The 17,171-nt window shown below is 37.2% G+C and overlaps 1 protein-coding gene across 1 annotated transcript in view; it reads left to right on the forward strand.

Moving 5' to 3' along the window:
• Positions 1 to 17,171, forward strand: part of LOC102251637 (disintegrin and metalloproteinase domain-containing protein 18-like) — a 91,486-nt gene that overhangs the window by 42,629 nt on the left and 31,686 nt on the right. Inside the window, exons 6-10 of the mRNA XM_014536896.1 lie at positions 696 to 761; positions 7,034 to 7,105; positions 7,334 to 7,500; positions 8,586 to 8,667; positions 16,436 to 16,572. Of these exons, the coding sequence (XP_014392382.1) occupies positions 696 to 761; positions 7,034 to 7,105; positions 7,334 to 7,500; positions 8,586 to 8,667; positions 16,436 to 16,572 (524 nt within the window). The remainder of the gene's footprint in view (positions 1 to 695; positions 762 to 7,033; positions 7,106 to 7,333; positions 7,501 to 8,585; positions 8,668 to 16,435; positions 16,573 to 17,171) is intronic.

A 17,171-nucleotide genomic window follows, 5' to 3' on the forward strand; every position in this document is an offset into this window, starting at 1 on the left:
CTTAAAATGGATGCATTTTGTTGGGTGTAAGCCACAATGAAGTCAATATAAATAACTAAAAGTATAAAAATGATGAGAGGCAATGTTTGGGGGAAAGTTGATGGGAGTTTGTTAGCTTGAAGGTTGGAGCAAGATTTTAGAGGGAGGTTTTGAGAGAAAGTAAATATGGCTTCTCCCTCATTGCAACAATCTTTTTTTTTTTGAAGATTCTAATTATAAAAAATATGAAGTAAAAGCTTCTGATGGTGCCTAAAATATTTGTTTGCAATCTCACCTGCTTATTTACTTAGTCGGCATCCATCCTCTTATTTTCCTGTTATCTGTATCTTTATGTATCGATATTTATTTATCTACTAGAGGCCCATTGCACGAAGAGATTCATGCAATAGGCCTTCCCTTCCCCTGGCTGCTGGCACCGGTTTTCCTCTGGCCCTGGAACCCAGGCCTACGCTCCGGCCAGAGCCTTCAGTCTTCGCTCTGCCGTTTCGCCCCTACGTATGCAAATTAACCGCCATCTTTGTTGGGTTAATTGGCATACTCTCTTGATTGGCTGGTGAGCGTAGCAGAGATATGGTTCATTTACATGTTTGTCTATTATTAGGTAAGATACATCTCTGTGTGAACATATATAATGCACATAATTATAATCCATATAAGAATTTAAAAAATGGTTTATCTCATGTCCTGTTTCACAGAAAAAATTGGATGCTGCACTATTAACAAGAACTCTGAAAATACAAATCATTATGGAAAAAGCCTTGGTATGCATTATTGATACATTTCATCATATCTTTGTTTTGTGTTTAAATACAAAGGGAATAATAAACATTTTTTCTTTGAAGTAAAGATATTATTTAAAGTGTTCAAAACGTGTATTTCAATAAAGCAGGGCATAAAGATATGTCAATTGCCTCTTCATTGAAATACGGAGACCAGTATTTATGGTATTGTTATCTAAATCAGTATGCAGTTCCTGTAACAATGTATAACTTTGTATGTGTGGGAGGCTTCTACTACACTATAATACATTGGATTATGACTACCTGCAGATATTTCCAGTCCACCCCAAATTGTGGAGAAATTTTCTCTCTTAAATTGATTTCCATTTTAAAACAAGTATTTATTTTATTACTCAATTGGTGATTCCTGTTATTAAGTATTTTATTTCATAAGATTATTTTATGCTTTATAAACACTTGTAATACCTGGTGGGAGTTATATATGTTAATAATGGGAAGAATTATTCATAGGAATGCTCATTTAGTTATGGGTATTCTTAACAAAGACATATGGATCAGAAGTTAAAAAGTCTAATTTGTCTGTTATCACTGATATTTTTTCATCAGTCTCTCAATGATTGCCATAATGTTCCATCTTTTTTCTTTTTTAGGTTCTTTATTGTTTAAAGTATTACATATGAATCCTCCCCCGCCCCCATTTTCCTCTCCCTGCTCATTCCCACCACCCCTCTGCAAATGCCCTCACCCCACCTACTGACTGTGTTCATGGGTTATACTTATATGCATGCAACAACCTCCTTTGGTTGATCTCTCCTCCCCTTCCTCTCCCTCTAATCCCCCATTGCCTGTGAGGTTGGATTGTCTGTTCAATGCTTCTATGTCTCTGGATCTATTTTAGTTCATCAGTTTATGTTGTTCATTATATTCCATAAATGAGTGAGATCATGTGATATTTATCTTTCTCCTAGTGGCTTATTTAGCTTAGCATAATGCTCTCCAGCTCCATCCATGCTGTTGCAAATGGTAAGAGTTTGTACTTTTTCACAGAAGCATAGTATTCCATTGTGTAGATGTACCACAGTTTTTAATCCACTCATCTGGTGATTGGCATTTAGGTTGTTTCCAAATCTTAGCTATGGTAAATTGTGCTCTATGAATATATGACTGCATATGTCCTTTCTGATTGGTGTTTCTGAATTCTTGGGATATATTCCTAGAAGTGAGATTACTGGGTCAAATGGGAGTTCCATTTTTAATTTTTTGAGGAAACGCCATACTATTTTCCACAGTGGCTGCACCAGTCTGCATTCCCACTAGCAGTGCACAAAGGTTCCTTTTTCTCCACATCCTTGCCAGCACTTGTCGTTTGTTGATTTGTTGTTGATAGCCATTCTGACAAGTGTGAGATGATATCGCAATTTCCTTTTGATTTGCATCTCTTGGATGATTAGTGACTTTGAGCATGTTTTCATATGTCTCTTGTCCTTCTGTAAGTCCTTTTTTGTAAGGGGTCTATTTAGGTCCTTTGCCCATTTTTTGATTGGATTGTTTAATTTTCCTTTTGTTAAGTTGTATGAGTTCCCTATAAATTTTGGAGAGAGATAAAACCCTTATCAGATATAACATTGACAAATATAATCTCCCATGAAGTGGGCTTTCTTGTTGTTTTGTTGATGGTTTCTTTTGCTGTGCAGAAGCTTTTTATTTTGATGTAGTCCCATTTGTTTATTTTATCCATAGTTTCCATAGGTGCTATATCAGTAAAAATATTTCTGTGACATATGTCTGATATTTTGCTGCCTATAGATTCCTCTAAGATTTTAATGGTTTCTTGTCTTGTGTTTAAGTCCTTTATCCATTTTGAGCTTCTTTTTGGTGTAATTGGTGGTCTAGTTTCCTTTTTTGGCATGTATCTGTACAATTTTCCCCACACTATTTATTGAAGAGACTATCTTGACTCCATTGTGTGCTTTTGCTACCTTTGTCTGATATTAATTGAGCATAATGGCTTGGGTTGATTTCTGGGTTCTCTGTTTGGTTCCATTGGTGTATATGTCTATTCTTGTGTCTGAACTAGGCAGTTTGGAGAACAGTGGTTTTGTAATATAGCTTGATATCTGGTATTGTGATACCTCCAACTTTGTGCTTCTTTCTCAGGATTACTGAGGCTATTCAGGGTCTTTTTTTATACCAGTTGAATTTTTTGGAGCATTTTTTCTTGATCTGTGAAGTATTGCTATTTTAATGAGGATTGCAATGAATCTATAAATTTCTTTGGTGAATATGGTCATCTTAATAATGTTGATTCTACCGATCCATGAGCATGGTATATTTTTTCATTTTTTATGTCTTCCTCTATTTTTTTTTCAAGGTCCTACAGTTTTCTGACCACAGGTGTTTTACCTCCTTAGTTAAGTTTATTCCTAGGTATCTTAATTTTTTTTGTAATGACAATTGGGATTGTGTTTTTAGTTTCTCCTTCTGTAAGCTTGTTGTTGTATGAAAAAGCCATAGATTTCTGAGTGTTAATTTTATATCCTGCTACATTGCAAAATTCACTTATTAAGTCTAATAGTTTTTTTTTTATGGAGTCTTTGGGGTTTTCTATGTACAATATCATGTCATCTATGAATAATGAAATTTTATTTATTCTTTTCCAATTTGGATGCCTTTTATTCCTTCTTTTTAAAACATATATAATTTTATTGACTTCAGAGAGGAAGGGAGAGGGAGAGAGAGTTAGAAGCATCAATGAGAAAGAATCATTGATTGGCTGCCCCCTGCTGGGGATTGAGCTTGTAACCCAGGCATGTGCCCTTGCCTGGAATCGAACCCAGAACCCTTTAGTCCACAGGCTGATGCTCTATTCACTGAGCCAAACCAGTGAGGACTATTCCTTCTTCTCTGATCGCTTTGACTAGTACTTCCAGTACTATGTTGAACAGGAGTGGTGAAAGTGGGCATCCCTGTCTTGTTCCTGTTCTTAGGGAAAATTGTTTTAGTTTTTGCCCATTGAGTATGATGTTAGAAATAGGTTTGTCATGCAAGGCTTTTATTATGTTGAGGTATGTTCCCTCCCACTGTGCTGAGTTTTTATCAAGAAAGGGTGTTGGATTTTGTCAAATGCTTTTCTGCATCAGTTGATATGATTATTTGATTTTTGTCTCTCAATTTGTTTATGGGATGTATCACTTTTATTGATTTGCAGATATTGTAACAACCTTACATCCCTGGAATAAATCCCACTTGGTCGTGGTGTATGATTTTTCTAATGTAATGCTAGATCTGATTTGCTAGAATTTTGTTGAGGATTTTAGCATCGATGTTAATTGGAGATATCTATACTAATAATCTATACTAATAAAAGGGTAATATGCTATTTAGACTGGATAGACCAGATGTATTCCGGACATCTTTTCTGACAAAGCCAGGGGCGTGGCCTGCCTGCAAATTGCCCACGGCCCCTTGCTCAGGCCAACCCCCTTCAGCGGGACCCCCATCCTGTTCAGGGGTGTGGCCAGCCTGCAAACTGCCTGCAGTTCCTTGCCCAGGCTGTCCCGAACCCCAGCAGGGACCCCCACCCCAATTGGGGGTGTGGCTGGCCTGCAAACCCTCAGCGGCCCCAAGCCCAGGCCAGCCCCGCCCTCCAGTGAGGACCCCACCACCCCAATCCGGGGCCCCCTTCAGGGCACGCCAGCTGGTCTCCACCTGTGCACCAGGACTCTATTCTATATAATAAAAGGGTAATATGCAAATTGACCCTAACAGCAGAATGACCAGAACGACCGCTGGACCAGTCACTATGAAGTGCACTGAGCACCTCTTGGTCCCTTTTCCAGGCCGGCAGGCTCCAATCACCTCATGGCCACCCGTGGCAGAGGTGGGGCCGGCGAGTGGGTGGGAACAGCCAACCTCTCTGTTCCTTCCCCTGGCCATCAGGTACCAATCACCCGATGGTGAACGGGGAACCGCGGGTGGGTGGCGGTGGGGGGCGGGGGTCAGCTGCAGGCAGCTGAGGAAGAAGGCTCTGATTGCAGGCCAGGCTTAGGGACCATACCCACACACTTATTTTGTGCGCAGGGCCTCAAGTTATCCTATAATTCTCTTTCTTTGTAGTGTCTTTATCTGGTTTTGGGATTAGGGTAATGTTGGCTTCATAGAAAGAGCTTGGAAGTGTTTATTCCTCTTGAATTTTTTTGGAATAGTCTGAGGAGGATAGGTTTAGGTCTTCTTTGAATGTTTGGTAAAACTCTCCTTTGAAGCCATCCAGACCAGGGCTTTTGTTTGCTGGAAGTTTTTTGATGACTGCTTCAATTTCATCTATAGTTATATGCCTTTTCAGGTTTTTTTTTTTTATATTTCCTGATTGAGTTTTGTATTTTTCTAGAAATATGTCCATTTCTTCTAGGTTGTTCATTTTGTTGGAGTAGAGTTGTTTGTAGAATTTTTTTTACAATTCTTTGTATGTCTGTGGGTTCAGTTGTTACTTAACCTTTTTCATTTCTGATTTTGTTAATTTGGGTACTCCCTCTTTGTTTCTTGGTGAGCCTGACTAGAGGTTCATCAATCTTGTTTATCCTTTCAAAGAACCAGCTCTTAGTTTCATTGATCTTTTGTATTGTTTTTTGGTCTCTATGTCATCTATTTCTGCTCTAATCTTTTTTATTTTCTTCCTTCTGCTTACTCTGGCCTTTTCTTGTTGCAGGTTTAGATAATTTACTACCATTTTTTCTTGTTTTTTGAGGTAGACCTTAGAGCTATGTATGAATTGCCCACTCAGGACTACTTTTACTGTGTCCCATAGATTTTGGATTGTTGTGTTTTCATTGTCATTTGTTTCTAGAATGCTTGTATTTTTTCTTTGATTTCTTTGGTAACCCAGTCATTATTTAATAGCATGCTATTTAGCCTCCATGTGCTTGATTTTTTTATTGTAGTTGATTTCTTATTTTATGCCATTGTGATCTCAGAAGATGCTTGATATGATTTCTTTCTTCCTGAGTTTGAAGAGACTTTGCCTGTGTCCCAATATGTGGTCTATTTTTGAATATGTCCTATGTGTAATTGAGAAGAATGTGTAATCTGTTGCTTAGGGATGAAATGTTCTGAAGATGTCAATTAATTCTATCTGATGTAGTGAGTCATTTAACATTTCTGTTTCTTTGATGATTTTTTTTTGTTGTTTAGGGGATTTATCCAGTTGTGTCAATTTAGGGGAAGGGAGGGAGGCCCTGGCTGGTGGCAGCATCATGTGGCCTGGGGAAGGGTGAGAGTACCTGGCTGGCAACTGGCAGCCACTAGGGATCCTACCAGTGCACAAATTTCATGCACTGGGCCTCTAGTTTTAATTAATATAACTATCATATTATATGATATCTGCTTTTTGTCTAGGAATTTCCTGGTATATAATTTCATATTTTTAATATTTCTATGTCTTTGTAATGTAGGTGTTTTAATTTTAATTTGCACAAGGTATCTTTTTTTTATAGCCTTTCCTTTTTGGAGTATTGATGATTTGTGATTATTACTCATTTGCATCATCATATTTTTATTTCTTTTGTCTTACTTTTCACATATTTAGCCTTCAAAAGGATCACCTTCACTCATACCATACACATGCTGTAGTGTATAAATTTACAGTGTGGTTTAGTGAGAAAGGTCATATACAGATAAATGGCAAAGTGCAAACATAGCATTTTAGGGAATTAGGAGAATAGAATCATAGAATCCCTTTTGTCTATATCAGAGAAATGTGACCATTGGATTTTATTTTCTGTTATTAATCTTCTGCAGAGTTGGTGAAGATATTGAAAATCTCAACTGCCACTTTTTATGCTCTTCACAAACACTTAGAAATGTGTGTGTGGGAAAAAAAACAATATGAAGGATTTGAGAAAATATTATGATTTTTGTTCTCTTAAAGGAGGGTATATTCTTAAATTTTCTCACTATTATGGTACTCAGCTCTGTGTCAGACCAAAAGACTTAGTGGTTTAATTAGAGACTTGAATTCTGGTTCTTACCCTTAGTGTTTATACATTCTTGGAATGTTAAATTTTGACCCTTAATTTTTGCATAGTAAACAGGAAGATAATCAGAATCTCATCATTTTAATATTATTTATTAATATGTAAAGGCTGTATGTTTATTTCTAAAACTTATTAAGCACTTGATAAATCTTAATCTTCTGCCTTTGTCTTTCACTTAGTCACTTATTTTAGTATTTCATATCTATTGAAATGTGATATATTAGTAATTTCACTAGTGATTAAGAAATAGAACTTGTCTTTCAGTATGATTATATGGGCTCTGAAGTGGCTGTTGCAACCGAGAAAATTGTCTATATCTTTGGTCTTATCAACACTGTAAGTGTTTATGTTTTGTATTCTAAGTAAGCAGCATTCTCAATTATGCAATAACATTATTTGTATGAATAGAATTAACATTTTTATAAAAGTATAGTCCTACCAAGCTGTTTCACGTCCAATTCGTCTTCAAATTACAGTAAATTGAATATACTAGCGTTCTGTATAGAGATGTAATGTTATATCTGTGATTGTCTAAACTGTATATCATGTATCTTCTGTTTTCAGATGTTTTCCCAGCTGAAACTGACTGTTATGTTAACATCTTTGGAGATCTGGTCAGATCAAAATAAGATTTTATGTACTGGGGATGCTAATGAACTACTACAAAGATTTGTGTCATGGAAAGGAAGAAATTTGTTTCATAGGTCCCACGATATGGCATTCTTGTTGATGTAAGTTCCTTATTTGCATTGATAATAGGGTTTATAAAATTATTTGATATTTTAGCTATCAAAACTACATACAAACGTTAAGTATAATGACAAAAAAAGAATGTATGAGTAGAATGTTGGCAAAGTGCAAAGTAAAAACAGATAACAAGGTAGCATAAAAAATCATGGTTGGCCATTATTCTCAGAGTGGACTATTTACCTGTGGAAATGTAATGAACTGGAAAATATAGAAGTCTTGGGATATATATGGGCCTCTGAGGTTTTAAAGATTTTCTTAGATGCAAAAAACTGAAACCATCATTTTAACATTAAATAAAATATAATAAGTTAAGAGAATGCAATAATTGTATATAAAGCTGGTTGCAATTCACAAGTTTAAAATGGTAATGTGCTTACCTCTAATATTCCTATATTGAGCTAAATTGTAGCTATTTAATTACTTGAAGTATACCTTACAAGGGATTGTGTATAGATTTTTGTTTTAATAATTTAAATATTTTAGATTTGAAAAACTCATAATTCTGAGGTCTGAAAGAATTATAGAATACACTTATAAATCTATTGGTGTATCCTGTAGAATCTAAGGTGAGGTTTGGGAATTTAGGAGCAACTTTAAATAAGAACTAAAACGAATGAGGACAGTTTGTACATCCTATTTCTCTTTTTCTTAGTGAGTCTACTGCATGTTCTGTCTCTCTATTTGTCCTCCAATCCAACATTTTATATACTTTAAAGGTTTCGCTATGTGAAAATCATGGCAGTAAGCTATCCTGACTGTTACAACCTAGAATTATATCCACCCAGAAGTGACAACAGTGTTAATTAAATATTTGGAAGGAAGGATTAGGCACTGCTGGGTTCTGAGGTGTGTAACAAATAATGTTGAAGCATCTCTTAGAACTTAACTTTGTAGAAACTATATGAGGTTACCCAAATACAAAAATGATTAAATGCATTTGAGTTAATATGTAATATTCTCATTTTAACGAAAACATAGCTTTATTGAGGAATCCAATTCTTAAGAAGTCATTAAATTATTAATCATTTAAAATGCACTTATCCTCAAGAAAATTTTTATTATTTAGTTATAGGGATTATCCAAATTATGTGGGAGCAACATATCATGGAAGGGCATGCGATCCAAAGCTTGCTGCAGGAATTGCTCTGGTATGCATTTTATGCCCATCTCTTCAATAGTTATGTACCCTGTTGAAAGTTAATATCCACTTCAAGGGGGAAAAGTACATATAGTGTATCTACCACACCGTTTTGACAGAATATTAGAAAGTATTTTTTAAAGATTATGGAAACTCAAATGGTGTAATACTAAAAAGGGTTTTTATTATGGTAAAATACATATAAAATATAGTATCTTAACTACTTTTAAGTACATAGTGCAGTAGTGTTAAGTTTATTTACATTGTGTTAAGCTTATCTGCAGAGCTTTTCATATTTCATAACTGAAACTTTGTACCCTTTGAGCAACATGGCCCTATTTTCTAAACCTTCTAGCCCCTGACAACCACCATTCTACTCTCTGCTTCTCTGAGTATGACATTTTTACATTCCATGTATAAGGAAAATCATGTAATATTTGTCTTTTCCTGACTTATTTCACTTAGGATTGTATTACCCTGCTACATCCATATTTTTGCAAAGACAGGATTTTATTATTTTTATGGCTGAATAATATTTCATTTTGAGTTACCTTTTCATATCTTATATAATAAAAGCCTCATATGCAAATCAACCCATTGTGTAGATGTACCACAGTTTTCTAATCCACTCATCTGCTAATGGGCATTTAGGCTGTTTCCAAATCTTAGCTATTATAAATTGTGCTGCTATGAACATAGGGGTGCATATATCGTTTCTGATTGGTGATTCTGCTTTCTTAGGATATATTCCTAGAAGTGGTATTACTGGGTCAAGTGGTAGTTCCATTTTTAATTTTTTGAGGAAACGCCATACTGTTTTCCACATTGGCTGCACCAGTCTGCATTCCCACCAGCAGTGCACGAGGATTCCTTTTTTTCCACACCCTCCTCAGCACTTGTTGTTTGTTGATTTGTTGATGATAGCCATTCTGACAGGTGTGAGATGGTACCTCATTGTTGTTTTGATTTGCATCTCTCAGATGATTAGTGACTTTGAGCATGTTTTCATGTGTCTCTTGGCTTTCTGTGTGTCCTCTTTCGAAAAGTGTCTATTTAGGTCCTTTGCCCATAAATACATTTTTACTGGGAATTAAAGATACACCTCCACAAATGTAAGCAACCTATGCACAAGGTTATCCATTACTTTATTATGTTTTAATAACAAAGGCCTGGGAGAATCCAGATGTCCAACCGTCGGACACAGTTAAACAAGCATGCCAGCCAACATGCTGTCCAAGGGAATGAGAAGAGGTTCTGTGGGCTGGTCAGAAGATAGATTGACTTGAGGAAAGCAAGGTGCAAAGGAGATGTAGATGCTAACTTTTGTGACATCCAAACGCTGTTAGACCTATTGCAGGGTTTTCGAGTCTGTCTCGCAGCTGTCTTTTCACTGGTGGGAATTGTGCATAAATGGCTTGTTTTGCAAAGAAACCCAGGAAGGATAAACCAGATTTCAAACGGGAACAAGGAGGAAGACACAGAGATGTTTATCCAACAAATATAATTATCTTGAAATCCTTTGTCAAATATTAATTGAGCATAATGGCTTGTGTTGATTTCTGTGTTCTTTGTCCTTTTCCACTGGTCTATATGTCTATTCTTATGCTAGTACCAGGCAGTTTTGAGAACCGTGAATTTGTAGTATAGTTTGATGTCTGGTATTGTGATCCTTCCAACATTGTTCTTCTTTCTCAAGATTGCTGCAGCAATTCAGGGTCTTTTTTTATTCCAGATGAATTTTTGGAGAACTTATTCTAGGTCTTTGAAGTATGCCATTGGTATTTTAATGGGGATTGCGTTGAATTTATAGATTGCTTTGGGTAGTATGGACATTTTAATGATGTTGATTCTACCAATCCATGAACATGATATATTCTTCCATTTGTTCATGTGTTCCTCTATCTCTTTTTTTAGCATCTGAAATTTTCTGAGTACAGGCGCTTTGTCTCCTTGGTTAAGTGTTTTCCTAGGTATCTTATTTTTTTTGTTGCAACAGTAAATGGGATTTCATTTTATTTTCTCTTTCTGTGAGTTCATTATTGGTGTAAGGAAAAGCCATAAACTTCTGGGTGTTAATTTTATATCCTGCTACATTGCTGAATTCATTTTTTAAGTCTAGTGGTTTTTTGATGGAGTCTGTGGGGTTTTCTATGTACAATATCATGTCATCTGCAAATAAGAACAGTTTTACTTCTTCTTTTACAATTTGGATGCCTTTTATTTTTTCTTCTTATCTGATTGCAATGGCTAGTTCTTCCAGTACTGTGTCGAACAGGAGTGGTGAGAGTTGGAATTCCTGTCTTTTTCTGTTCTTAGGGGAAATGGTTTTGGTTTTTGCCCATTGAGTATGATGTTGGCTGTGGGTTTGTCATATATGGCTTTTATTATATGGAGGATCCTTCTATTTTCACCTTGCTGAGAGCTTTTATCAAGAAAGGGTGTTGGATTTTGTCAAATGCTTTTTCTGCATCAATGGATATGATTATATGGTTTATATCTCTCAATTTGTTTATGTGGTGTATCACATTTATTGATTTGAAGATATTGTACCATCCTTGCATCTCCGGAATGAATCCCACTTGGTCCTGGTATATTATCATTCTAATGTAATGCTGGATTTAATTTGCTAGAATTTTCTTGAGGACTTTTGCGTCTATGTTCATGAGAGATATTGGCCTGTAATTCTCTTTCTTTGTATTGTCTTTATCGGGTTTTGGGATTAAGGCAATGCTGGCTTCATAGAAATAGCTTGGAAGTGCTCCTTCCTCTTGAATTTTTGGAATTGTCTAAGGATAGTAGGTTTTATTTCTTCTTTTAATGTTTGATAAAACTCCCCTGTGAAGTCCTCTCATCCAGGGCTTTTGTTTGTTGGAAGTTTTTTGATTACTGCTTCAATTTCCCCCATAGTTATTGGCCTATTCAGATTTTTTGATTCCTCCTGGTTGAGTTTTGTAGGAATATTTTGTCGTATTTTTCTAGGAATATGTTCATTTCTTCTAGGTTGTCCAGTTCATTGGGGTGGAGTTGCTCATAGTATTTTTTTTATGATTCATTGTGTTTCTATTGAGTCTGTTGTTATTTCACCTCTTTTATTTCTGATATTGATTATTTGGGTCCTCTCTCTTTGCTTCATGGTGATCCTGGCTAGAGGTTCATCAACCTTGTTTATCCTTTCAAAGAACCAGCTCTTGGTTTCTTTGATCTTTTGTATTATTTTTGTGGTCGATGTGTCATTTATTTCCACTCCTATCTTTATTATTTCCTTCCTTCTGCTCACACTGGGCTTTTCTTGTTACTCTCTTTCTTGTTCTTCAAGTTGCAGAGTTAGATGGTTTATTACCAGTTTTTCTTGTTTTTTGAGGAAGGCCTGTAATGCTATGAACTTCCTTCTCAGGATTGCTCTCACTGTGTCCCAAAAATTTTGGATTCTTGTGTTTTTCATTGTTGTTTGTTTCCAGGATGTTTTTTAATTTCTTATTTGATCTCTTTGGTAACCCACTCATTGTTTAAAAGTATGCTATTCAGCCTCCAACTGTTTGAATTTTTGTGATTGTTTTTACTGTAGTTGATTTCTCATTTTATGCCATTGTGATCTGAGAAGATGCTTGATATGATTTCAGTCCTCTTGAATTGGAGAGACTTTGCCTATGTCCCAAGATGTGGTCTACCTTTGAAAATGTCCCATATGTGCTTGAGAAGAATGTATATTCTGTAGTTTTAGGGTAGAATGTTCTGATGATGTCGATTAACTCCATCTGATCTAGTGAGTTGTTTAGAATTGATGTTTCTTTGCTAATTTTTTTGTCTAGAGCAGTGGTTCTCAACCTTCTGGCCCTTTAAATACAGTTTCTCATGTTGTGACCCAACCATAAAATTATTTTTGTTTCTACTTCATAACTGTAATGTTGCTACTGTTATGAATCGTAATGTAAATATCTGATATGCAGGATGGTCTTAGGTGACCCCTGTGAAAGGGTCGTTTGACCGCCAAAGGGGTCACAACCCACAGGTTGAGAACCGCTGATCTAGAGGGTTTATCCAGTGATGTTAGTGGAGTATCAGTCTCCTACTATGATTGTGTTTCTGTCAATATCTCCCCTGAAATCTTCCAGAAGTCTTTTTATGTATTTGGGTGCTCCTTCATTGGGTGCGTAAATGTTTACCAGAGTTATGTCCTCTTGCTATATCAATCCTTTTAGAATTATTAAGTGGCCTTTCTTTTCTCTTGCTATGGTATTCACTTTGAGGCCTATTTTGTCAGATATAAGTATTGTTAACCCAGCTTTTTTTTCATTTCCATTTGCCTGGTGGTATTTTTCCATCCCTTCACTTTCAGCCTCTGTGAGACCCTTGTTCTGAGGTGAGTCTCCTGTAGACAGCATATATGGGTCATGTTTTTGTATCCATTCATTCACTGGATGTCTTTTGATTGGAGTACTTAATCCATTTATGTTATTATTGACAGGTACTTGTTTGTAGCCATTTCTGTGTTTTATGCCTGTGTTCCTTCCTCCCTTTCTATTTCTTCTTTTTACAGCATTCCCTTTAGCATTTCTTGCATTGGTGGCTTGGTAGTGATAAATTCTATTAGCCTTTTTTTTTGTCTGCGAAGCTCTTGATTTCCCCTTCAATTTTGATTGATAGTCTTGCTGGATAGAGTATTCTTGGATTCAGTCCTTTGCTTTGCATCATTTTGTATACTTCATTCCATTCCCTTCTAGCTTGATATGTTTCTATTGAGAAATCATTTGACAATGTAATGGGGGATCCTTTGTAGGTAACTCCCGGTCTCTCACTTGCAGCCTTTAATATTCTCTCTTTGTCGTTAACATTTGCCATTGTAACTATGACGTGTCTTAGTGTGGGTCTTTGGGGATTCATCTTGCTTGGAACTCTCTGTACTTGTGTAACTTTTTTCTTCCCCATATCAGGGAAGTTTTCTGTCATTATTTCTTCAAATAGCTTTTCTAGTCCTTGCTGCTCATCTTGTCCTTCTGGCAGCCCTATTATACATACAGTGGGGCCTTGACTTACGAGTTTAATTCGTTCTGAGACCGAGCTAGTTAAGGAGCTCGTTAAGGAGCTCATTAACTTAAATTACTCTATCAACTCAATGCAAAAAGTCGGCGGAGAGACAGCTGGTATCTCAAAAAACTCGTTAGTCGGGACACTCGTAAGTCAAAGCCCCACTGTATGTTACTGTTTTGTGTTGTCCCAAAGCTCCCTTAGGTTCTCCTGGTTTTTAATTTTTTCTCCAGTTGCTGTTCAGATTGGGCTTGTTTCTCTACTTTATCTTTTAACTCACTAATCCAGTCCTCTGATTCTTCTAGTCTAATGTTGGAACCTTCCATAGAGTTTTTTATTGTAGCTATGTCACTTTTGATTTCTTCCTGATTTTTGAATAGGTTGTTGATTTTCTCGTTCATCTGGTTTATGAACTGTATGACTATTACTCTGAATTCTTTTTCTGTAATGTTGAATGCTTCTGTTTCACTTATTTCCTTTCTTGGTGATTCCTCTTTTCTTTCCAATGTGGATTGTTTCATTGTCTCCCCATTCTATCACCAGAAGGTTCAAACACCGATTTGTGGGAGTCTGGTTCGAGGGCATTGGGAGCTTTGTGCCACCCGAGTGTCACTGAAGAGCTTCCACACCAAGACGTGTGACTGCCATAGGTCCATGGAGTCAGGATTAGAGTCACCGGTGCTCAGTGCAGCCTCACACACACACCTAGAATCAGGGATCCCACCTGTGCCATGCTGAAAAAGAGACCCTGCTAGAATGTGTTGAAAATCAGAGTACCCTAGCACGTGCCAGGAGTCAGAGTCCCCCTGTGCCCGTGCTGAGAATCCAGTATCAGAGTCTCTGTTGCTTGGTGTGGCCTAGTGCTAAGAATACGGGTCCCTGTGTGCACATGCTCCAAGAATTAGAGGCACTGGGTCTTCGTGTGCATGCACTGGGAATCAGGGATCCCATGCACGCACGATGAGAAACAGAGTCAAGTCAATGGTGCTCAGTGCTGCCTCTTGTGCAGAGAATCAGGGTCCCTGGTCTGCTTGGGGGCCGGGTTGCACAGCCGCCCTGTGTTGACGGGAGGTCCACTCCTGCACTGTGGGAAACAGACTTCCTTGTGCGCTTGCCCAAAATTAAAGTCAGGTGGCATAGCTGCCCTGTGTGAGCGTGGGGTCTGGTTGTACCAGTACGTGCTGTGGGAAACAGATTCCCAGTGTCTGCGCTCCCAGGCTCAAATTCAGGTAGCAGTTTCCCTGTGTGGGCCTGGGGTCTGGTCATGCGAGTGCACACTGCGGGAAACAGCCTCCCAGTGTCTGCGCACCCAGGCTCAAATTTGGGTAGAGCAGCCACCCTGTGTGGGCAGGAGGCCTGCTTGCGCAGAGTGGGTCTAACAATTCCTATGCCCCTCCAACAGCCTGTAGGGACAGGGAAGGGCTCTGTGACTCACAGAAGTCTGCGGCTAGGATGTCTGGATTCTTGGTGTTTGTGGGTCTGCAGCTGTGATTGCAGGTCTTTGTCCCAAGTGGCTGTAGGGTCACGGTTTATGTCTGAGACCAGATTGGGTGGCAGTCTTTCTCTATTTTCTTGTCTCTGGATTTTATATTTGTTTATTTGCTTGGGTTCATTTTGTTCTTTTATTTTTAGTTCTTTGAGGTTTAATGTTGTGTTTTTCAATTGAGATCTTTCTCGTTTGGTTGGGTTTTTGTTTTTAATATGGCTTCTAATTGATTTTAGAGAGAGAAGAAGGGCGAGGGAGAAAGAGAATCATCAGTGAGAGAGAGAGAGAGAGAGAGAGAGAGAGAGAGAGAACTTCGATCAGCTGCCTCCTGCATGCTCCCCACCATGGATTTAAGCCTGTAATCCAGCCATGTTCCCTGACCAGGAATGGAACCAGTGACCCCTTGGTGAATGGGACGGCACTGAACCAACTGAGCCACACACAGGCCAGGGTTCTTTATTTTTTAATGTATGCATTTACAGCTAAAAAATTTCTTCATAGCCCAGCTTTTGGTGGATCCCATAAGTTTGGATATGTTCTATTTTAATTTTCATTTTTCTGAAGGTATTTTCTAATTTCCTTTTCACTTCTTTGGATTCATTAATATTTAAGAGTATGTTGTTGAAGTAGCACAGCCATGTGAATTTTCAAGTTTTTCTTTTCTCATTAACTAGTAGTTTTATTCCATTGGCATTAGAAAAGATACTTTGAATAATTTCAATATTTTCAAAGCTGTGAGATTTGTTTTGTAGCCTAACAGGGGTTCTATACTGAAGAATGTTTATGTACTCTTGAAGAGAATGTGGTGTATTTTGTTCTTATTGTGTGGAATATTCCATGTATGGCCAACAAGCAAATCTATGATGAAAAAATGATAAAGCAACAAACCTTCTTTCCTAAAACTATTGATAAAGAAAAAATTGATTGCCAATTTAACTTTTAAAAAATTCTGTATTTCTCCAAGTATTCACTGGAAAAATAATACAGTGGCTAAAACAATGTTTATTCTCAAAAAAATTATTTGGATTCAAGCAGCAACCCAATAAACCCACAAAAAGAGTATTAATTTTATCTGTTTCTTGTCAATGTCATTTGGACTAAAAATATCATTTCTTAAAAATATGAAACACACCACAATTTACCAATTTTTTTCATGCTATATTCTTAAATTTATATTTGCATTTAGGCAGTATGCCCACAAATTATTAATTGAAATGATCAAAAGGATGGAGAAATAACTTAAGCAATACATTTTTTTTGTACTTAGTATCCAAAGAGAATATCTTTAGAGGCATTTTCAGTTGTTATGGCACAGCTGCTTGGAGTTAATCTGGGATTAAGATATGATGACATCTATAATTGTTACTGTCCAGGAGCTGCATGCATTATGAATCCTCAAGCAATGTAAGGTGTTGTTTCTATAAACTCTATGTAGTTTTTGGTGGAATGTTTGTAGTAGTCTTTGATGTATAATTGCTTTGATGTATATAACTTATGGGTGAGAAGATTTTTATTAAATAGATGTGTTGTTATTTAAAGATTATTAAATACAAACAGGATTCAATATTGTAGAAAATGTGCTTAATATTTCCATATTCAATGTGACAGTCCACAGAGAAACTATTTGTTGTTAGTGACTTTCTGGGGCTTGCTATAGTCTTGAAGTGAAATTTATTTATTCATTTTGAAAATGTAATGGGCATTGACTGTGTTGCAAGGTTGTGTGCTTGCCTTATCAATGGTTAACAAGGTAAGTAAGTCCTAAATATATAATACTAGAGGCCCGGTGTACAAAAATTTATGCACTCAGTGGCGGGGGGGGTGTTCCTCAGCCCAGCCTGTATCCTCTCACAGTCTGGGGACCCTTGGGGGATGACTACCTGCTGGCTTAGGCCCGCTCCCTGGGGGATTGGGCCTAAGCTGGCAGTCAGACATCCCTCTGGCAGCCCGGGAGCCCTTAGGGGATGTCCACTTGCCAGTGGGGAGCAGGCCTAAGCTGCAGT

The sequence above is a fragment of the Myotis brandtii genome, unplaced genomic scaffold (genome assembly GCF_000412655.1).
Source record: "Myotis brandtii unplaced genomic scaffold, ASM41265v1 scaffold103, whole genome shotgun sequence".
NCBI classification, from domain to species: domain Eukaryota; kingdom Metazoa; phylum Chordata; class Mammalia; order Chiroptera; family Vespertilionidae; genus Myotis; species Myotis brandtii.